The 21,926-nt window shown below is 49.5% G+C and overlaps 8 protein-coding genes across 8 annotated transcripts; 4 read left to right on the forward strand and 4 right to left on the reverse strand.

Moving 5' to 3' along the window:
- Positions 1-118: 118 nt before the first annotated feature.
- N7469_007189 (putative 60S ribosome biogenesis protein Mak11) lies at positions 119-1,695 on the reverse strand (the record flags this gene model as incomplete). Its single annotated transcript, XM_056646107.1, has 2 exons — positions 119-709; positions 772-1,695. 2 exons carry the CDS (start codon positions 1,693-1,695, stop codon positions 119-121), a joined length of 1,515 nt encoding a protein of 504 aa, XP_056499548.1.
- Positions 1,696-2,295: 600 nt separating this feature from the next.
- eaf1 (MYB and HSA domain protein) lies at positions 2,296-6,881 on the forward strand (the record flags this gene model as incomplete). The annotated part of the gene is made up of 3 exons (XM_056646108.1): positions 2,296-2,428; positions 2,509-2,640; positions 2,756-6,881. Exons 1-3 carry the CDS (start codon positions 2,385-2,387, stop codon positions 6,879-6,881), a joined length of 4,302 nt encoding a protein of 1,433 aa, XP_056499549.1. The 5' UTR covers positions 2,296-2,384.
- An 883-nt stretch (positions 6,882-7,764) lies between these two features.
- spp2 (spliceosome ATPase-activating subunit SPP2) lies at positions 7,765-9,333 on the forward strand (the record flags this gene model as incomplete). The annotated part of the gene is made up of 1 exon (XM_056646109.1): positions 7,765-9,333. One exon carries the CDS (start codon positions 7,765-7,767, stop codon positions 9,331-9,333), a length of 1,569 nt encoding a protein of 522 aa, XP_056499550.1.
- Positions 9,334-9,595: 262 nt separating this feature from the next.
- Positions 9,596-12,635, reverse strand: N7469_007192 (U3 snoRNA-associated protein UTP13; the record flags this gene model as incomplete). The annotated part of the gene is made up of 3 exons (XM_056646110.1): positions 9,596-12,309; positions 12,366-12,393; positions 12,462-12,635. The coding sequence occupies 3 exons, from the start codon at positions 12,633-12,635 to the stop codon at positions 9,596-9,598; spliced, it is 2,916 nt and encodes a 971-aa protein (XP_056499551.1).
- A 310-nt stretch (positions 12,636-12,945) lies between these two features.
- Positions 12,946-15,812, forward strand: N7469_007193 (uncharacterized protein; the record flags this gene model as incomplete). The annotated part of the gene is made up of 4 exons (XM_056646111.1): positions 12,946-12,981; positions 13,190-13,546; positions 13,618-13,862; positions 13,916-15,812. 4 exons carry the CDS (start codon positions 12,946-12,948, stop codon positions 15,810-15,812), a joined length of 2,535 nt encoding a protein of 844 aa, XP_056499552.1.
- A 238-nt stretch (positions 15,813-16,050) lies between these two features.
- Positions 16,051-17,935, reverse strand: N7469_007194 (ubiquitin carboxyl-terminal hydrolase family protein; the record flags this gene model as incomplete). The annotated part of the gene is made up of 2 exons (XM_056646112.1): positions 16,051-17,216; positions 17,272-17,935. The coding sequence occupies 2 exons, from the start codon at positions 17,933-17,935 to the stop codon at positions 16,051-16,053; spliced, it is 1,830 nt and encodes a 609-aa protein (XP_056499553.1).
- Positions 17,936-18,699: 764 nt separating this feature from the next.
- Positions 18,700-19,494, reverse strand: pre1 (proteasome core particle subunit beta 4; the record flags this gene model as incomplete). The annotated part of the gene is made up of 4 exons (XM_056646113.1): positions 18,700-18,777; positions 18,833-18,956; positions 19,014-19,263; positions 19,326-19,494. 4 exons carry the CDS (start codon positions 19,492-19,494, stop codon positions 18,700-18,702), a joined length of 621 nt encoding a protein of 206 aa, XP_056499554.1.
- A 335-nt stretch (positions 19,495-19,829) lies between these two features.
- N7469_007196 (ribosomal RNA-processing protein RRP9) lies at positions 19,830-21,735 on the forward strand (the record flags this gene model as incomplete). Its single annotated transcript, XM_056646114.1, has 2 exons — positions 19,830-20,195; positions 20,260-21,735. The coding sequence occupies 2 exons, from the start codon at positions 19,830-19,832 to the stop codon at positions 21,733-21,735; spliced, it is 1,842 nt and encodes a 613-aa protein (XP_056499555.1).
- Between the last annotated feature and the right edge of the window lie 191 nt (positions 21,736-21,926).

Consider the following 21,926-nt stretch of genomic DNA (forward strand, 5'->3'; position numbering starts at 1 on the left):
TAGCTGCAGGAATGAGTTGACGCGTCAATGCAAATACAGTCTATATTAACTCTCTTCATAATTTTAGGCATAAGGATACATCCTGGTCTAACAGTACAATGGGTATCTAGTCCACAATTTACTCGTCACTCTCGTCGCTATCTGACTCTTCTTCTCCATCCTCCTCCTCGCTTTCTTCCTCAGAGTCGAACAAGGTTGATGGATCCTCCGCTGGCAACATGATAAATGAAGCGAGACAGGTGATTCGGTTGCCAGTTTCATAGGTGCTGACGAGACTTCCAACTTGACGAGTGGCGGTATCTTTGGCTTTGCTAGAACTCTTAGACTTTTTCGTGACAGCGAGGTCCTTTGCATCAATCTTCCAAATACGGACTGTTCCCTCGCTGTTGCCTGTAATAACCAAGAAACCATCGCGGATCTCCTTGGCTTGGTCCTCGAGGCTCAGGACGGCGAAGTCTTTGATACGCCCGGGGTAACCGGCCTGTTTACCACCGAGTTGAGCCACCGGAGTAGCTAGGGGAATCTTGGACTCCTCATCTTCCTCCATTTGTCGTAGCTCAGTAGTCGAATAGAAAATGATGCGGCCATCTTCGGTAGACACAGCCAGGAGGTCATCAGCCTGAGCGTTATCTGCAGATCGAGGAACATATTTCATTTCATGAATCTTGCTTCGAGGCTCTGGAAGCGCTCTGCACTTAGGCTCCGAGTCCTGTTAAGTATGTAGTCAGCATCTAGACGTATATATATATAGATAGGTGATCGGTGCCTTACAACTCCGAATACCACGACACCCCACTCGAAAGCAACTGCGAACTCTTCTCCAGCAGGGTTCCAGGCGATACGACGACCCTCTCCGCTACTCCACTTTCCTTCTCTCACACTTGTCAGCAACTCCCGGCTGAAGTTCAAAACACCGGCCTTTTTGCCTGTGACCAAATTCCATAATCGCATGCACTTTTCTCCCCGACCAACACTTAGCATCAGTTTCATGGAAGGGTGAACCGCGAAATGATTCACTCCAGAGGGCTCAGCCCCCGGGGGTGCTGTATCACCGCTTGGCCGGCCCTGGACCTTGGGACGCGGCGCCTTGATAGTCGACACTACAGTCCAATCCCGAGTTTTTGAGACGGAAATAGTGTTATCTTCAGCACCTGCGAGAAGCTTGCTGCGGGATGGGAAGCTCAAGCTCGAAATGCTAGCAGAGTGGTGCAACAAGGATCCCAGCTCGCGATTGTTCGGATTCTCGAGGATTTTGTTACCAGCCAAGGTCGGTACCGAAGGGTAGTCATCATTCACGGCAGGCGGGGCAGCCGACAGAGAGTACAAATTGATGCGCTCATCTGTCGCACCACTGGCCATGATCACGTTTTGATTCTGTTTTTGGTCGGTGGCTTTGGGCAGCGGGGAGAGTGCCAGGCAGCGAATTGCGGATCCATGGGCTTCAAACAGGAAGCTATCGACACATTGGACAGAGGGAGTCGAATCTTTCTTTGATTCACTCTTGGTACTCAATGCAGATGTGGGGATACCGGCCGTAAAACCATGCAACACTCGCTCGTAGGAGCCCGTCACCACTTGGATAGTTAGAGCAGCATCGGGAGCTGAAGACGGTGAGGAAACTGATTTGACAGTTTTGGAGGGGCTGTCAGTAGACTTGCCCTCCTTTTGGGCATCGGTTCTCTTGCGCTTGACCATGATTAAATGTAGATGATAGAATTGAAGGACCGAGCAAAAAAAGTTGAGCTGTGATCTAACTGGAATTTTTTGCTCCTATCGATACGGATTGGAGCCTTATTGCCTTGACACCTAAGCGCCTGAACCTTGTACTTAGTGCCTGATAAAGGTGGTGTCTATTACTGCCTCATAAGGAAGGCGCACATTTTGCAAGCGGCCTTGGAGAATGCGGGCGAATTACCGTTACGGCCGCGTCTGACTATTCTTTGCTGGCAACACAAGCTGAGTTGTGCACAAAATACAATTTATCAAACCCCAGAGGCTCTGTCGAAATTAAACCTAACAATATTATTTCCATAGACTGGAGAAATTTATTTTTGCCTCTCTTGTTTCCTTGTTTGATTTCCTTGGTGAATTCCATCCTACTTTTTGTTTTTTTTTTTTACTTTGTCTACCATAGAAAAATCTTGGCCAGGTAATTACCGTACGGTATTCACTCCTCCCATTAACCATCCTCTTCCCGGCCGCCGCCCTTTTTTCCCGTGCCAACCCGTACAGAAAAGTCCTCCCTTTCCTGCCTCCCATCGCTTCACGCGACAACCATATCCGATTCCATCCTTTTCAGCGATTTGTTCGATCTGAATGACCCTGGTCAATCCACTCCCTTTTTTCCCGCGTTAATCGGATGCTGTGTTCCCAAGTTAGACCTCATGCTCCGCGACGAGCTTCTCCGGTCTAAGAACGATGAGATCGCGTAAGTATTAATACCAAAAAAATATTGTTTCGAAATCTCCTGCTCGTGTTTTGATAGAATATCCACTAACTGTATCCTAGAAACTGTTTGTTGTCGCGAAAGCGAAAACTGACCGAGTTGTATTATGCGACCGTGGGTTTTGAGGGCGCGACCGCCGACTCTTTATATAACCAAAAGGAACAGGCGTTTCTCGACGCCAACGACCTTGCCAAGTGAGTTCATTCTTCTTTTTATCTCCCCCAGCCATTTTCACAGCTACTTGCGAAAGCAAAAATCGATATAAATCAATATATTTCTCCAATTGCGCTTGGCTAACCCGTCATACAGAGGTCGTTACTTCGACGAAACCACTCTACCTTCTCCAACCCACACGCGCGCATCTTCACCTGGACGAAAAGCTGTCGCTTCTGCAGCAGTAGCGGATCAAAAGATTCAGCCCGTCGCTGGTATCACTCCACCACCGACAGTAGACTTCCAGATCCCTCGAACCCCGACCGCGTCCACCTTGTCGGGAGCTGCGGACACGACTCGTCCAGAAACCGCATCCTCAGTCGGCGCATCAACTTCAAAGGGTGCGACTCACCCGGCGGAATCAACTGAACCGCAAGTCAACTCAAAGGTCGCGCAAGAGGTCGAAGCAGCGGCTTCAACTACGTTGTCTCAGTCCACTGACGTCGACTCTAAGACGAGCGCATTCGCGCTTGAGACCCCTCTCAGCTCCCAGGATCACCATGGATCAGAGGTCAAGGCCTCATCTGGTCTGGCTAAACCTGCAGCGACAAGCTCTACCCTGTCTCTAGGAACAACATCCAATACTGTTACGCGAAAGAGGCCTGATTCACGACCATCTCTCACTCTAGGCCTATCCAACCCCGAACAACCGCTTTCTCCTGCATCATCTATCGACCCTTACTCTAACAATACCCCCGTACCTGTCGCTGGCTCGCCTGATACAAGTCCTGGAGAGGAAGTATCCGATGCCGGAAAGATTGGCCGTCCAAGCCCGAAACACAACCGCAGTATGCCTCATGCAAACTTAGTCCCATCAACTCCGGATGAGCAGTTGCGACTGGAGGAAGCTCAATCAATACAACAAACAACTGCAAATGGTGTGAATGCGGCCAACGGGCCTTTGGCAAATGAGGTGGTCAAAGAAAACGTGGCTCCCGTCGAAGAGCAAGATCAAATGGATATTGATCAGGACACAGCCACTGAGACTGCCACATCAAATCTTCCCGAAGAGAAAGCAGTAGCGGCCAAGGACGCGCCTTCTCCCAGTGATCGCATTCTTGAAGAAATTCAACCCTCTGATGCAGCAAATGTTGAGACATCCTCGGCAACAAAACCTCCCGTCACCATTCCACCTACTCAACCAGAACAACCTCACCCGGAGCGCATGACGACTCGAGTTTCATCAGGCGCTATCCGTCATAAGTCCGTTTCCGAAATCCTCGGGCAAGCATCAGGGAACTATGCACATGAAAAGACCAGTGGCACGAGTGAATATGTTTCTCCTGATAGCGTCGCCCGAATCCGGTTCAAGGATCGTAAGGATAGGGAAAAGGAGAGAACACGAGTCTCGACCGTAGTCTTCCCGAAACAGACTCCATCCCAACAAGACAAGTCTGATCCAACGAGCTTGACGCGTTCGGAGTCTGGAGATGCCGTTGCCAAGCTGAACGAAGAGCAGGACTATTTGTTCACACTCTTTTTGAACAGAGCATATGCTCCTCCAAGAGGAACCAACCTGAATACCCTCTTGGCATCGGCCCATAAGACGTTGAGTACCTCAAACCATCTGCTCGAATATCAGGAACAGATGGATTGTCGGACTTTACGACGTATCTACGGTCTCCAGAATGCCAATCGTTGGCCGTTGCGGCAGATGAAGCGCTCGGTGGAACCGCTTCGCCAGGGTACCCATCTTGATGTCCTCTTGGACCATATGAAGTGGATGCGCACGGATTTCCGCGAAGAAAGGAAATGGAAAATAGCTGCGGCGAAAAGTTGTGCTGACTGGTGCGCCGAATATGTGAACAGCAATGATGAACACCGGGCTCTGCTGCGTGTGAATGCCACTATTCCGTCGCCTAGACCTGTATCACAGGATCACGCTCAAGCAGGCATCGCCTCGTCAGAAGACGCAGGTGATGAAACCCTTCCTATGTCTCATCCAACCCCAGATTTGGTTCCCTCTGCCGAAGAGGAGTCGGTCAGCGATGGTTTCAATGAAGAACCTAGGCACGACATTGGTGACACCGTTGCTCCAGCAGCCATATTTTCGTTGGGCTCTGACGAATTTAATTTCTCTCTTGAAATGAATCCAGTGGCGGAAAAGCTGCTAGAAGAACTTCCTATATATGAGCCAATGCGGATTTCCCCGGAAACGCAACAGCCTATCTTCAAGCAGCCACCTGACTCCATCTGGAAAACCGAAATCCTGCCTGTATCGAAATTCGCTTCGACCAAGATTCGAATTTATGATGATGAACGTCCTCGCAAACGCAGTCGTTACGATTATTCTCAGTATGGATCTGACCTCGAAACTCGTCTCCTGGAACTTCCGCCAGAGCAGGACAATGTGGCTCTCTTCAGACCGGAGAATAAGCATATTCGTGATCGAATTCATCCGGGTCACTCGTTCCGCCCTCCGACGGAACACCCTATGCCATCAGTTGGCTTTTTTGAGTCCCGACAGTCTTCACAATGGACCATTGCAGAGGATGATGAACTTCGGCGCTTGGTAAAGGAGTATTCCTATAATTGGTCACTCATTTCTAGTTGTCTAACCTCGCCTTCTCTGTTTTCATCTGGTGCCGAGCGGCGAACGCCTTGGGAGTGCTTTGAACGATGGGTAGGACTGGAGGGCCTGCCTGCAGAAATGTCAAAGACTCAGTATTTCCGGGCCTACCACCAGCGCCTCGAAACGGCTCAACGAACAGTGTTGGCTCAACAGCAAGCCGCTCAGCAACAGCAACAGCAGCAAGCTAATAATGGCCAAGTTCAGCAGCCTATTCGTCGTCGCACTACCCAGCCTCTGCGGGTGGACAGGAGACGATCTTCACGCCATCTTGCCCTACTTGACGCCATGCGTAAGTTGGCGAAGAAACGCGAGACGATGCTTCAAAAGCAGCAACACGCTTCCCACCTTGCCTCCCTTAGAAAGGTGAATGAAGCGAACCAGCCCAAGCCACCCATATCGTCACCCGCCGAATTTAGTCGCCTCAAATACGACCGAGAAATGAAGCTGCAGGAACGACAAGAGCAGTATCGGCAACAGATGATCGCCCAGCAAAGAGCAAACCTTGCTGCTCAGCGCGCTGGACAGTTACCCAACCAGCAACAGCCGCAACCCCAAGGGCCGCAAGCACAGCAACAGTTGATGAACAACCAAGGACGATCTCCCAATAACCTGCCACCCAATTCTGGTAACCCGGGAATGGCCAATGGAACTCCCAACGGAGTATCTGCTGGTGTGGCGCAAGGTATTGGCGTGAATCACGTCCGCGCACAGGCTATGCAGGGTATGTCGAACGGAGCGACTCCAGTAAACGGTCAGCTTCCAGCCAACGCCATGGCGATGAAAATGATGCCTCAAACCCAAATGCAGCAGCCCCGACCTGGAATGCCAATGCAGGCATCACCAGACAATGCACGGGTTATTCGAGAAGCGAACCGGCTTCAGGAACAGCAGCGTGTATTACAGTCCCAAACTCGCCAACCGCAACAGGTCTCTCATCAACAGGGCCAAGCTCATCAAACACAGCAGCCTTTCCATAATCAACAGTTTGGGCCGCAGGGATCCCACTCCCCGAACTTGAACATGCCGAATGTGAACGGTACACCGAATAACCCTGCCATGATGGCGGCTATGCAGGCTCAGGGTGGAATGCAGAGCCCATCTTTCCACGGAGGAACGCCACAGGGAGTGTCCACCCCGTCTCCTCGCATGGGGCAGCCCAACGGGCTATCTAGCGGTGTTGTTCCGACCATAAGCACCTTCCAGAATCAAATTCAACGTGCCAATCCGAATCTGCCTCCGGAGCAAGTGAGCAAACTAGCCACAGAAAGGCTTAACCAGTACCAACAGCAGCGTATGTCGCAGCAGGCGGCCATGAACGCAGCCGCAGGTGGTATGAACAATGTCCAGGCCAACCATCACGTCCCGCAGGATAGTAACTTCCCAACGCCACAGCAGCCCGGCGTGCCTAACGGTGGCCCCGCCATGCAAGTCCCTCAAAACCAAGGGTTCTCTCCGATGATGCGAGTCCCGCAGTCGAATCAGCAAAATCGCGTCAATATCACTAGCTCACCAGCTATGAACGGAGCCGTACCCCAGACAAGCAGAAGTGCGACGCCCCAAACTCAACGCAGTGGGAGCTCTCAAGCTGGAGCGGTACAGGCCTCTAGCAAGAGCCCACATCCACCTGCAGCTCAAACAGCGAGCAGCTAGACCCTCCCCCCTAATCCCATATACTCCTGTCTCCCTTCTTCAATCCTCTAACCTACCTTCTTCTTCGACTGTATATATTTTGACTCTACCCGTCTTATTTTGATTTATTGCCTGTGACTGTTCTTGCGTTGATGGAAAGGGATGGCGGCGCTTTTGATTGCCCTTTTTCGTTTCTTTTTCTCTATGTCTTCCCTCGATCCCCTCGCCTTTTCCGAATCTCTTACCGCGTGTGTTGCCCCGTTGCACCTCATGTCCAAGCATCTCCCGCGTTCATTTAATCCAATGGACCAGATAGAGCACTGGCTCCCATATCACCAGTGCTACGTTTCTTTTTTTGGGCATGTATTATTCGTGGGATGGCTAAAACTCTGGGTCTGTTTGAAACCCCTAGGAATTGACGAACATGAATTGTATGATTAGTTTCGAATCTTTGTCCCTTAACTTTCTCTTGAAATTGTAGTCACTCATATTCTAGAACATTGCGCCCATGTTTCTAATTGTAGTATTTTGCGGTAGGTAGATCTCTGAATCTTTGGATGACGGATTCATCTCGATGACTTCTGTCCCAACCCCAGAAAGTTTCTATAGTTATTATGTTAAACACCTGTCCCAAGGCAGCAAAATAACCCATGCCATCATTTGAAATATATATTTCCGTAAAAATTTTGTCATATCGGCCTCCTATAGGGGAATAAGCAAAAGGTCACTCGGAAATATCCCAATCGATGGGCTTTTTAGGGCTTGCTCAACGGACGACGCGTTTAACTCCGCCCTTGCCACCGCCCCGCTTGCGAACTGCGCAGTAAAGGCAAATCTCCAACTTCGACCTTCGATTTAGTTCAAGGCACATCTACGCATACACCGAGGTATTGTGCATTTCGAAATGCCGCCTTCGTCGCAGTCTCATGAAGACCCTAATACGAGGGAATCGAAGTCTTTCTCCCTCTCTTCCAAGTCCAACGGACCCTCTACGAAAACAACATTTGGCTTCCAATCGAGTCGCAGTCGGCCTGAAGCTTCAGAAAAGAAAAGCCGCTCTCTTCCCCGCCGTCCGCACCAGCTAGGAGATGATGGCTCATCTGATGAAGATGAGAAGGAACCTGTTCATGAGGAAGTATCTGGCTTCGATACGCATACCGGTGGCGCGATTACCATCGATGGACAGGCTGTGAGCAATGAGAAAAAGCCACTCGTGATTCCCGTCACCAGCAAAAATAACTGGCGTGATCGGCCTGGTGTCAATGTAAAGAAGGGAAAGAAGAACCTTCTTCCTCGCGAAGTACAAGCTTTGCAAGAAGCGCAAAAGAATGGAGAGGACTCTTCAGCAGGTGCCGTGGAAACGGAGGGACCGAGCATGGCTTACGGCTTAAGTTTTGCTCAAAAAGCCACGGATAGCGAGAACAATGATCAAAATGGCGATACGGACCCGCATATACCTGACGCAAAACCCACCGAAGAAAACAAGCCTCTCACCGACGACCAGATTGCTTTACAGGCTCTGATCAAAGAAAGCACGGGTGAAGTGGAGCGGAGATCCGATTTGGTCATCGAAGCTTCGAAGTCTCGCCAGGAAGAGGACGACGAAGCTTCTGGTCCTTACGACGAATCAAGTTCTTTCCGGACAGACGTGAAGTCACGACCCGAATCTGCCACGCTAGACCAATACAATGCTATACCAGTTGAAGAATTTGGCGCCGCGCTTCTTCGAGGAATGGGGTGGAAAGATGGACAGTCTATCGGGCGAGGTAATTATGGACCTTCGGCAAAAGGAAACAAGCCCAACGAACCTCGCGCTCCACCACGCCGGGCTGGCTTTCTCGGTATCGGCGCAAAGGATTCTGGAAAGGGTGCAGAAGTGGAATTTGGTGCATGGGGTAAGTCAGCTATGCGCAAAGCATCAAGAAAGCAAGGCGAAGAAAATGCAGATGGAAACACTGAGGGTGTCTATATGCCTGTGACTATGCGGAACAAGAATACTGGAGAGTACATCACAGAGGAAGAATTGGCAATCAAAAAGAAAGAGTCTAAATCCCAGACTGAGGATGATTGGCGTGACAGACGAGATCGAAACCTAGAGAAGAGTGGACGCGATAAAGACCGTGATCGAGATTACCGCCGAAGGGACTATGACAGCGACGACCGCTCTGACCGCAGGCATGGGTCTTCACGCCGGGATCGCAGTCGCTCTGCCGGACGCAACTCTTCTTCAAGAGGCTCTAGATACGAAGATGATGACCGCCGGAGGGATGACAGGTCTTCTCGTGACTCGGATCGGGATCGTCGACGAACTCGTGATAGTGATAGGAATTATCGTAAAGACCGGGACTATGATCGGGACGGAGATCGGTCTCGACGACACCGAGACGATGGCCATAGCAGCCGCTCGTCTCATTCATCTCGACATGATCGTGACCGTGACCGTCATTCTGATCGCCGCCGGCGGGATGATTAAATTCGTGGAGTATAAGTGCTCTTGGCTACGAGAAACTAAGCCAACCAAGACGATATAAGATTAGAAAAAGCTATCGAATAAAGATACCCTAACAGCTTGTTAAATTGATGTACTACAGAGTTTTCCTAAAATTGATAATGGAGAATAATGGACATGAAATTCGAATCTATAACGTGAAAGTAGATGGCTTTTATCCGATCCCACTCCCATAGTATTCCAAAAAGCAAAAGCGCCATGAATATACACAAAATACAAGGCTTTTCTAAGCCTCCAACATAATAACATCCTTTTCATGCTCAGCCTCGCCATTGACATCACGCTCATCCAAACTCATCAATCCACCAAGACCAACGCCATTGTCCATCTCTCCAAGGACCCACTCAACAAGGTAACTGTCATCTGTCAACTCTTCAATACGCTTATAATGTCTCTCAGTATAAAGCGCCAAAGCCTGCAAAATATCCTTCAGGCCTGCAGCAACACGACCATTCTTTCCACGAACGGATTGCGTAGCAAGTTCCACAAAGGTAGAAGCTGGATATGAGCGGAACAGAGCGAAGAGAATGCGTTGCGAAACTCGAGCCGTACGGGCGTTGGTGTTCCAGTCACGAAGACGGAGCAGCAGGGTCCGCAAGTTTGTAGCATCCAACGATTGTAGTACCTCGTCGATAGACGGGTTACCCGTCAAGCTGCCAGCAGCGCGCTCTCGCTCCTCATCTGAGAGAGCCGGGTTATCGGCCGCATCAATGGCAGCAGTGAATAGAGAGAGGAGACGACCAGGGTGATTCAGTTGGAGGGCGAGGGTGATAGCTTCCCGGTATGCTCCTGCACGAATGTAGTTCTGAAGTTGCTGGTCCTGTTCGATGCGCTCGGAATTGGCATTCACGGCTGCGGTATATGTGGCGGAAGTAGTATCAGTCCAGCAAGTCACTGTGGCGTCTGCGGAACCAGAAACGAGAGCGTAAGGGGTGGAGTTGATTTTGGAGGAAGTTGGTTTGGAATCAGCGCGAGAGCCGGATGGGTAGGGAGTGGCAAGTGCCCAGACTCTGTCAGTGTGGTTATCCAAGGTGCATTGGACCTCCTCAGTCCACACGTCCCAGATCTTCACCAGTCCGTCAGCACCTGCTGATGCAACCAGGGGCCGCGTCTGGATCTTGTTCTTCTGATCTGAAGCTTCCTCGTCCTCGTCATCGTCATCAACCTTCGGCTTGGATACTAGCGGAGCCGGAAGCCAGATAACCTTCAATACGGAGTTTGAGTGAGACTCCAAGGTCAAAAGACAGCTGTAATCGGCCAAATTCCAGATCTTGACGGTCTTATCACCACTTCCAGTAGCAATGATACCTTTGCTTGTGCTGGTACCCGCTTCTGTATTGATGACTGGAGTGTTCTTGGGGCAGAATCGTACTCCCCACACACCACGCTTGTGTCCACGCAGGATACCAATTGGTGATCCTTCTTCGGCATCGAAGATCTTGACCGTGCGGTCTTGGGACGCTGAGGCAAAAAGAGTAGATGTAGAGTCAATATCAATAGAGTTGATATCTTTTTCGTGAGCCTTTCTCGTATATACTGCTTTGGGGCTGTGAGGTTTGTCGTCCTTGAGAGGAGCCAACTTCCCAAGATCCCATCTCTTGATTGTTTTATCCTGAGAACCGGTGACAAGGAAGGCCGGTGGGTGATTTACCGGATCGTTGTATGCGGAGCTTCCAGCTGGTGGTGGTGCGCGTGGGAACGCGATAGCACCCAGGGATTCGGCGTGACCTGTGAGGACCGCAAAGCATGTGAAAGACGAGTTCTTGGGATCAAGACGGTAAAGTCTGGCAGTGTTGTCCTTGCCAGCAGTAACAAGCCAGTGACCGGACCAGTCTACATCCATTGCGATGATGATATCTTCATGTCCATCCAAATATGCAACATCGGCACCGAAAAAGGCGTCACCATCAGCCGAAGGTCGGTCCGCGGAAGGCGCCACAGATACAATTCGGATGCTCTCCGTGTTGGTGGCTAGTGCAAGCATTGATCGATCAGGGCCAACAAAAGCGCAATCAATGATTTCGTCGTCATTGCCTGATATGCGTCGAGTGATCGTCAATGGCTCCAAAGTTGATCCTGGCTTGTAATCTTTCAAGGACTCAAGAGAATGAAGACGGATTGTCTGGTCTGCGTGAACGCTCATTACAAATGGCAGGCCGGGTGAGTACTGGATGGCAATGATTGTCTCAAATTCCTCGCCTGCCTCTTGCTCCTCTGTAATTTCACTGCCGCGGTTGACATCAAAAGCTCTCAGCCTGCCGTTCTCTCCACCCACAACGCACACTCCAGTGTCTGCGATGAAAGTAGCAGCCTCAACAGACTCCAAAGCAGGAATAATTCGACGTTGCTTGAAAGTGCGAGCATCGTGGATTATGACTGTCTTGTCACGAGAAGCTGAGAGCAATGCATTTTCTGTGGCAGAAAAGGACAGGCTTCTCACCAATGAAACGTGAGAATCGAGCGACGCAACCGCCTTCTTCTTGTGTAGATCAAAGACACGGACTCGGCCCTCCTCACTACCCGAAGCCAGGCGGAATCCAATGGTAGAATCTGAATCTTCCATATCCTCGTCATCATCACCAGATGCCGCTCTCTTAGACTTGGATTTCTTAGAGGAAGACTTGGCATTGCTATCCGTCACCTCAACCTCGAAGAAACAGAGAGCTGAAATCACACCACGGTCGTTGAAAGTATGTGTAACAAATCCGCCCTTGATATCGTGAACTTTGATAGAACCATCAGCAGCACCGGTCGCCAACAGAGTGCCGGTACGGTCAGTTGCAGTCGTTACAACAGGCGAAGTGTGGGGTTTGAGGGTGCGGATGGGTTTCGCCTCAATGGCTTGGGTTGTTTTGTCGTCAAAGTCGAGAGAAGAAAGTTCATAGATGCGCATAGACATTGAACGTGAGCAGACAATAGCATGCGACGCAGAAGGTGTGACTAGAAAAATTATCAGCGTCTCGTAACATTGAAAGCCACCTTGGAAGTAGACATACGTGCTAGACTGGTGATAATTTCGCCATCCTATGCACAGAAGGATATTTGGTCAGCGCCACACAAGTTTCTGGGATCAAAAGATCTTTTCAACTCACTCCTTCAAGACTAGCAAGCTGGTCGCCTGTCTCCAAGTCAACGAGATTCGCATCTTCACCGACACAGCTCAGCAATATGCGCCCAGTGGCATCGAGCGCGGTACTGCCACCGGTATAGATAGGCTGGAGGGTCTTTGATGCCTCGAAAGTAGTCTTCACGATTGCTTTCGACATGGTGTATATCACCGGCCTTTAAACGCCGCCCACTTTTTGAAGGTCGCAAATGCGAAAAGCTCGGGGCGACTTTTTTTTGGAAAGTTTGCACAGTTTGCATTTACACGATAAGATAAGCCTAACCGGGGCACGTGTCTCCCTTTCTCCAATGGAAGACATCCAGACTGACCTCGTTTTTATATTAGACCTTTCAGGCTGTCTTCCTTTCTCTTCCGAATTCTTCGTTTTGGAACTGGATACAATCCCGGATATTTAGTAGAAGACCACTATATCATATGATGAGCTGAAAACTTAGCTGGGTTCCACCGTCATGGGCCGACAGGCTTATTTAAACCGGCTCGCGTTGGTAAGCTTGAGTGTCCTTGCGTTTCGTCTTTATTACTCCCGATATATGGCGGGCCATCTGTACCATCGCAGGTGGTTATATCCAAAATATTTGTCTCGATGGAGGGCTATCCCTCAGACTATATAGGAAGCTGGCTCGGAGGTGTTCTGAGCCTCATACAACCGATGTATCTATATAGCATGGCTAATTTATCGATTGGTTTTTAAAGGGTCGATCACCTTATGAGCCCCCAGAGACTGCTACTGTTGACCCAGCCAGTCCTGTCCGGCGAGTTTCTCATATCCATGCCGACAGCTACATGCAGCAGTATGACTCTCGGGGTCACCCAGTAAACCCAGAATCAAAGAACTTGGGTCGTGAACTCAGGAAAGCTAAAAATGATATCCTTTCAACAATGGGGATAGTCGTCAGTGGCGATGATAGCAATGCTACTTCTTCTAACGAACAGCAGCGGATCAGTCAGATCACTGCGGAGAATGATTTTGGCTTGGTAATTACCACTACTGATCAGCTCCTAATCTTCTTTGGGTCATGGTGGACTTCGTCCCTCGTTGGGCGTATACAGGTAAGGCAACTTGCTCATGGAACTCGACGTCTATTTGGGACTTTGCTGACTGCCATATATCCGTAAATTAGACCTTCAAGAACTATACACATGCTGCTTTGCTTGATGTCATACGATCTGAACGTGGCACTACCGGCATTATGGGCTTTTATTTTGCTGGAATTCCTGCCTGGGCAATGTCCACTGGATTCGCTATTATTCGCGATAACCAAGTGAAGCGTATCTGGACTGCTATTAAGGATTACGTTTTGAACAATACGGGAAATGGAAGCCTTTCGCTGGCGCTTCGCGCTTCTTCCCTACTTGCATATTTCACGTAAGTCTCTGAATAAACGAGGAGTAAAATTCAATCTCTGATCTTTTCTCCAGTGCACGAAACTGTCTACTAGTCTTATCTGTCGAGGCCTATATGTACTCAGTTCTCCAGACACTCTTCATAGTTCCTCCAACATCAATGCCAGGTCTCCGACTCTTGATACCATTCAGAGAGGGATCTTTGATCCGACTCCCAGAGCTACCAATGGATTTCTCTGCTCTTTCTATGGCTAGGTTTCTTGCGCGCCTGGTGGTCTCACCTGGAGTCCTGACCTTCCTCTATGCTTTCTATCTACGCCCGATCCTAGAAGAACGCATTTATCGTTTGATACGCCGCCAGCTACCAAAGCCGGTGTTTGCGGATGAACTTTCCATCAGAGTCGCTTTCGAAGAGAACCTAGTTGAGTGGATCGTGCCGTCGTTAGGACGGCGGGCAAATGAAGAAGCTCGTCGCACGAAAATGACGTTGCTTGAAGATTTGCGATGCGAGCTCGTTGTTTTCCGTGACTGGGTATTCTCTTTCTTTGGCCTGTTTTCTGGTCAGACACAAAACCAGCAAACTCATGAAGTCTCCAACCAAGAGAGGATTGAGAACCTTCGAGATTCAATCGAATCACTTCGGCATGAGCTGGAGGAAGTACAAATCAGAAACGACCTCATTGAAAATGGACTCCCAGCCCCGTTCACCAGACCACCAGGCCCTGTACCCCGCAGAAACACCATTGATCTTGGCGAAGCAGGTCTTGCGCCTCTACCCGAGAGTGGAAGGGTGGATGATGATGATGATATGCGATTCGATATTCCCCAAGTGTTGACGAATGAAAATCGGATGTCTCAATCGCCAGGGGAAATGAGTAACGATTTTTTCTCAGAAATGGCGACTATTGGAAGAACCAGCGCACCGTCTCATTCAACGGTTTCAAACACCCAAAGCCAACCAAGTAACACCCCGCAAGCAGATGCTACATCCCGAGTCCGTCAAACGTCTCGTTCAAATACCCTCTTTTCCCGCCCTTCATCTCCAGAGACATCGCCGCCGACTTCCCCTCGTGTCAGAGCTTCGTTAATACATCAAAGCTCGGACATAATAACAATGCAGCTGGAGTTGCTTGGCAACCGAACTCGCAATGCGCACAATCCTACATCTCTCTCCAGCCCACATATCCCGAGATCGGGTGCTAACGATGGTGGCACGCGCCGCTCGTCCGCTGTTGACCGTCGTTCGATTGCCGATTTTCTCGAGGCGTTAATTCTCAGCCAAGCTCAGCATCAAGCGGCACAATCACCTCTGGCAGGTGGTCCAGACAGTGTTCCTGCCATAGCTACTACTGCCAACTTGGGACAAGATACCTCTTTTGGAAATGAAGCCCAAGGTGCTGTCATCGAGGATCAAACAACCAACCGAGAAGCGATTGGTAATACCGCAGCTGACGTCTCATATCCCCGTGTTCCGAATATCCTGCCAGATGGTGTCGAAGAGCCGAATGATACCGAGCCCAACCCGTTCCAACGAACAGCAGCTGTTACGGCTACCCAAGAACCTTCTCATGAGATGATAGAACAGCCTGAAACACACATTCCAGCACCCTCACATCCTACAGGCAGCCCACATCGCCTTACTCTGCTATCTGCGTACCCAGTGGATTCACTTGCAACGCATCTTGCTGCGATCTTGACCAATATCATACTTTCCCCACTCGAATGTCTGTGTAACCGTTCATTAGCGCAGTCTTATCTCGCTACACACTACTCATCTACGACTCAACTATCAGATCTCAATATCATCAACACCTGGTTTGGCGGGGACTCATGGGATGACATTGCTGCTTATACTGGTAGGCTCATACTCATGAGGGGCATGCAGGCCGCCCTGAGAGCAGGCGTCTGGGGATTTTTGGTTGGCTCTACAATGAGGATTGGAAAGAAATTCTGTGGCTGGGGTACATTGTAAAGACCACTTCATTACATAGCTTTAAGGATATACTTGCCTGTCGCATTTTCATAAGCTTCATGCGTGTTAGATTAGATTTTGGGTCCATGGGGTACACCACTATTTGAGAACATGAAACGTAAATCATCATGCTGTTATTGTTACACCAGACTTGAACAAGGCGAGTCACTATCGCGAGCCTAGAATTGCTCCCACAATGAAACTCACTTAAGTACTCTCTATGTTGACAAAAAACCCATTAAGCCCGTCCCTTGCCTTTCTTGTTAGGAGTCTTCCTCCTTTCCCAGACCATCAAGTATCCCTCACGAGTGAACAAAGTCTCACTCTCAGCACGTTTAACGAACAAATCTTGAACTTCAAGCCACTCAGGGCCACGCTGCTGAGGCTTGCCACCAGACTTTCCATGCTGACGATTATTCTCGGCGCCCATGGCTTTATCATGAAGCTGAACTAGCCATGAGACCTTCTCACTACCAGCGCCAGCACCTGAAGAAGATCCACCGCCTCCAGATGCAGCACTGGCGCCTTTATCAGCGGCATCTTCAGTGGCTCCGGGGGCTGCTATGCTAGGATCGAGAATGATATTTGCAACGAGGTCATACATGATTGGTTCTCCCGGGGGCCAAACATCAGGGTTCGGCTCGACATACGGAGACATGTCGAGGGAGTGTGGAGAGGGAAATGTCACGATGGTAGGGTTGCGCTCAGAAACGAACCGATTCTTGCTAAAGCGCTTGATGTGGAAAAGTAGGAAAGGTGGTAGAGGGTGGAGGAGGCGGTGACGAACACGCTGAGCAAGCTTTTCGGATGCCGTAAGGCCATTATATTTGTTGAGTAGGGTTGTAAGAGGGACTTGCGGAATTATTGATTCCCGGTTGACAGATTGAAAGAGTGGTGTAGGTGGAAGGTCCAACGTTAGGACGAGGAAAGGTGTGACCTTGCTGTTGATGTCGGCTGATTCAGTGAAGACCAGACGGGCATTTTGAGTGTCGGAGTGCGCTGTGATATCCTGACTCTCAATTCGAACGCGGCCTTGGAAGGCAGCGTGAATTACACTAGTAGGATTCGCGGAAGGCTTCTTCGAGCCGCCCAAAGAAAGGTGAAGAGTGTTGAGGAACCATGATAGGAACTCAACAGGATCGGACTGTTCGCTCAGTGTGAAACGTTTGGATGATCTCATGGCAATTTCCTGCAGCAATTCATGAGGAGAGACATGGGATCGGAATGCCTTTGGATTCCATAACTTCCGTACCAACGTGCTGAAGCGCAGTACAATCTCTGGCGTCCCCGGTGTTGGAAACTCGTGCAGTAAGAAAAAGTTGCGGATCGGCTGGACGTGCGCCAAAAGCTGTACGACGACGTTCATATAGTCATTGGCCTTGATGTTGTTCATTCCAACAAAACCTAGTACAGTATTAGCCAGTGAAAATTTAACGAGACAAGGGACTGAGATTCTTACCAGGTCGGTATCGAGAACCTGAAAGATCCCAAGCATCTATGACCTCTTTGTCCAGCTTCGTAACATCGCCTTTGCTGTAATGGGGATCCACAACGTATTTGATATCATCTAAACTCTTGCTCTGCACTTCATAGCCCTCAGGCAAGACATAGACTTTCTTTGTTCCCATATTGATGAAGACATGGTGCCCGATCTCAAGAGCGTGAAAATAGGCATGGGATTTGAGTCCGCGTCCTTGGAAATATTTGCCACAGACGAGGCACGCATAGACATTGATGTTTGATAGACTGATCGAGCACAATTTCTCGAAATCAAAGTCTAGAATTCCGCGGTTCACCGTGTCGAGATAGAGATCGCCATAACCCTCTGCCGGTTGGGTCTGTCTCTTCGGGGCGCTGAGGGCAGAAGCGTCTTCGTCGATATCTGAAGAGCCCATTTCATCTTCGCCGCCTTCTTGCAGCTCCTCTCCTTCTCGATCAGCCGCCGCGAGGATGTCCGAACCATTGCGATCATCTTGCTCCTGCTCCCGTCCATTGAATCGTTGCGCGTCCGTGGCACCGTTGCGAGATTCGGCTTCAATTCCGTCTTCCACCCGTGCCTTTTTTGAGGCCGGCGAGCCGGCGACGTTCGGATCCAGGGGGATCTCTGCTGGTCTTTTCGACATTGCGACAGGATGGTGAGTAGAGGAATTTCCATGTTGAGGTTCTTCACATCCTCAAAGCTCGAGACGAGTGCAAACCAGTCAAACACTATCAACTCTCCGCGCTAGTTCTGGCCTTAAAACAAGGGCAACAAGGCATTCCAGCAACCACTCCGCGGAGATCAGAGAATTGAATAATTGTAACACAACTTCGCATTTTGGAAATCCACATTAACAAAAGAGATATATAAAGGAGTGCATAGAAATTGCCATCAAAATTCGAGGGTATATTATAACCATTATCATCGACAAAATACCGGGTACTCTTCGCAAGCTCTGGACTACTACATAAAACACAATTTCTTGAGCATCAAGCAATGTAGCATGTTTCCAGCATTCAACTTTAAAATAACAATCGAGAGGAAGTTCAAAAATTATTATGGGGTTATCTCGGTTTTCTTGAAATGAATAAAGTTTTGGGCTAGGGAAACTCGGTCATTTGTGATAATATCATTCAGATCAGCATATGATACGCGGTCTAGCATAGACATATTGTAACTTGGAGCAATCATCTTGTACGTCGACACCGTTGCAAGGAAAGATGCACATTACAAATGGGCAATTTAGACACCTTTGAGACCAACTCAGCAGTCCTTTTGAACAACAGAGAGACGAACGTGCTTTATTCAAATTTACTTCAAGGTTCTCTTCGAAATTCATGTCAAGCTGGATCTTTAATTTCAAACGTCATAGGATATGATACAGCCAACAATGGGGCATGTCGACCATTAAGCACTACGCACAACTCTATCATTATCAAAATCCATCACCTTCACACCGTCCTTTGAGATGACCTTCACCAGTACCTGAACATAGAGTTAGCGGAGTTCCATATGAGCGAATTGGAGGGTTAGAACGTACCCCCTTATAGTCGATCGGTAGTCGGCGCTTGAGCTCATCTGTGCACATCTCAAGGAGCTTCATTCCTTCGTCCAAGTTAATGTTGGGGTTGTGGTGCTTGTCAAGAAGGGAAAGACAATAGTATCTGACTTAGATTAGCATGAAGGGTCCGCCCAAGGTGCATCCTGCCAGATCAACATACTGGGCATAGCCGTGAGCGGCATATGGTACGGGAGCTAGGGAGGCCAAATAATCAATCCAGTACAAGCTTGGCTCTTGGGTCACCGGGTCCACTCCTCCAAGCAGAAGGTTGACTGTGTAGGGGCTTCGTGACCGCAAGCTGCGTGCCAACTCTCCTCGGACAAAGCTAGAAACGGCAGAAGGGCTAAGTTCGGAGTCATTGCGCATCGTGTACAAGGAAACATTTGCTTGGATGTATTCGGCGAATTGCACTGGAAAGAAAGGCCATTCGTTAACATTGGTGATGTCAGGTTGCGGATCATCATGTACTAACCGGTATCTCCAGCCTCGCCTGAGAAAGCCATGAGAGTGTGCTGGTTCAGCTGTCGTGTCTTGTCATCCTCTGCCTTAATAATGGTCGGACCTCGCATTGTAGCCTTTGATGCGGCAATAATGACAAAGTCCTTGCCGGTGATACCCAAGAGAACCTCCCTAGCAAGCATTGTTTGTCAGGAATGGGGCGGACATTTTGAACGGAATAATAACAGTAAACTTACATTTCTGCGGTTTGTTCAAATCAAATAAATAGAGGAGAGATGATGGTCAAAAGCAGCGATGGAGAGTGAAGTGGTTGGATGATGACCGCGCGGCGAGCTTGACGCCTGGAGCTCTCAGCCAGCTATGGTGATTATGTCAGCCGCCGCTTAGACGCTTTTTTCCCCGAAAAAAAAAGTTGAATCCGCGCAAGACTCAACCACACCAACAACATTTTTCGGCCCGGGGATTTGTACCCGCATTAAGTTACTGTGGAAGTGAAAATCTGCCATTGCAGATCGCCATGTCTTCTTTTTTCACAGTTCCCGCTTCCCAGCGCAAGCGTAAGAGAGATGATCGCAACGCGGCCCCGGGAACTAAGAAACGAGGTGTCGATGCAAAGAACGACAGCGCCAGAGATCGTCGTGCTCAGGAGCGAGAGGAGTCTATCTCTGGAAGTGATTTGGACGAGGATGAAAATGATATTGTTTCTGGAGGATCCGGAGAGGAATCCGAGTCTGACTCTGAGGATGGTGAAACGGCCGGAGATCGACGGTTGAAGCTCGCCGAACGCTACCTGGATAATATCAGGGAGGAGGTCGATGATGTTGGATTTGATGCTGCAGAAATTGATAGGGACTTGATTGCTGAGAGATTGAAGGAGGACGTGGTACGTGGACATCATTTTCACAGAATTCGATTCTTCTGCTGGCAAATGCTAATCCCGATTATAGGACGAATTCAAAGGCCGCTCATTTCGTCGAATCGCCTCTAAACTGTCATTTCCCAAGGCCTCGCATTCTTTCTTCCGCTCAGATACCCAAACAACCACCTCTATCGCCGTTCATGCGCCTTTCGTCTACACCGTTTCGAAAGATAAAGTCTTGACCAAATGGGAATTGGCGACTCCCACTGACCCGAATGCTACTGCATCTAATGACAACTCCAAACGACCTCCACGTCCCCAGCGTAAAAAGCCAAAGCGCGTGAGCTATGCTCGGGGTGTGCGCAAAGTGGCCGAAACTGGCGAGGAACAGGGTCATACAGGAAGTATTCTTTCTGTTGCCGTCTCTCCATCGGGGCGCTTCGTTGCGACTGGTGGAGCTGACAACAAGCTAATTATCTGGAATGCCGATACATTAACGCCTGCTAAGACGTTCACCCAACATCGTGATTCCGTCAGCTGTCTGTCATTCGCTCGACACATCTCAACTATGAGCTCAGGAGAACAGCTTTTCTCCGGCTCGTACGATCGAACGATAAAGACTTGGTCGGTCAGCGGAGCTGGCCATGCTTACGTTGAAACGCTCTTCGGGCATCAGTCAGGCGTCGAACAGATTGCGGCCATGACCATTGATGAGTGTGTCTCAGTCGGTGGACAGGATCGTTCGTCTCGCTTGTGGAAAGTCATTGACGAAACACAACTTGTCTTCCGTGGAGGTGCTTCTAAAAACGCCCCTTATCATGAAACCCATCTAGACTGCGTTGCTCCTCTTCCTCCAGCTCATTTCGTCACCGGCTCCAACTCTGGCAGTATCTCGCTGTGGTCGATCCACAAAAAGAAACCACTCCATACAATTCAGCTCGCACATGGACTTGATAGCATTCCGCCTTTGGACGAGCTATCTCCCGAAGTCGATTTAGAAACCGCTGCGCACAATGCACGACACATGCGTCCGATGCCTCGCTGGATTACGGCTCTCACCAGCCTTCCAGGAACTGATATTGTCCTCAGTGGTTCATGGGATGGCTGGATACGTGCGTGGCAAATCTCGGAAGACAAAAAGACACTTATTCCATTGGGTCCCATTGGAACCAAGAACCCAACCCAGGCGATCCCTGACACACCTTCCAAACAGCTCAACAGTTCACTCGATCCCGATGACATGGACGCGGAGGATGAGAGGCAAAATCAAAACTTGGAGCCGGGGCATCTGATCAAGGGTGTGGTTAATGATATTGCTGTTTTTGAGCGCCGTCCGGAATCGGAACAACAGGGTCTACCCGTTCCCAAGTCCAAGTCCGATTCCAAGTCTGAATCCGCAGTCAAGGGTTTGTGTATCGTTGCTGCGATTGGCAAGGAGCACCGCTTGGGTCGGTGGAAGTGTTACGCCAACAACTATTCTCAAGGGGCCTCCCCCGAAGGTCGCAATGGTGCGGTTGTCTTGGAGGTACCGTTTATCTCCAATGCCGTCGAGGCCGATGTATAAAAGTTTCCCGGTTTTGGTTATCCCTCATTCGAAAGGGGTTTATTTCGAAGTTAGGAGCATTGTGGTGTACCGGAGTCGGATCTGTGCATGTACTTTACCATCTCACATACGTTCTAGATATGATCTGGTCTTAACCTTACACATATTTTTCTCTCGCTGGCCGTACTATGGTAGTATTCTCATTACTAGTA

This window comes from Penicillium citrinum, assembly GCF_028827155.1.
Source record: "Penicillium citrinum strain IBT 23319 chromosome Unknown utg000006l:1.0-3011923.0:1.0-3012962.0, whole genome shotgun sequence".
NCBI lineage: Eukaryota > Fungi > Ascomycota > Eurotiomycetes > Eurotiales > Aspergillaceae > Penicillium > Penicillium citrinum.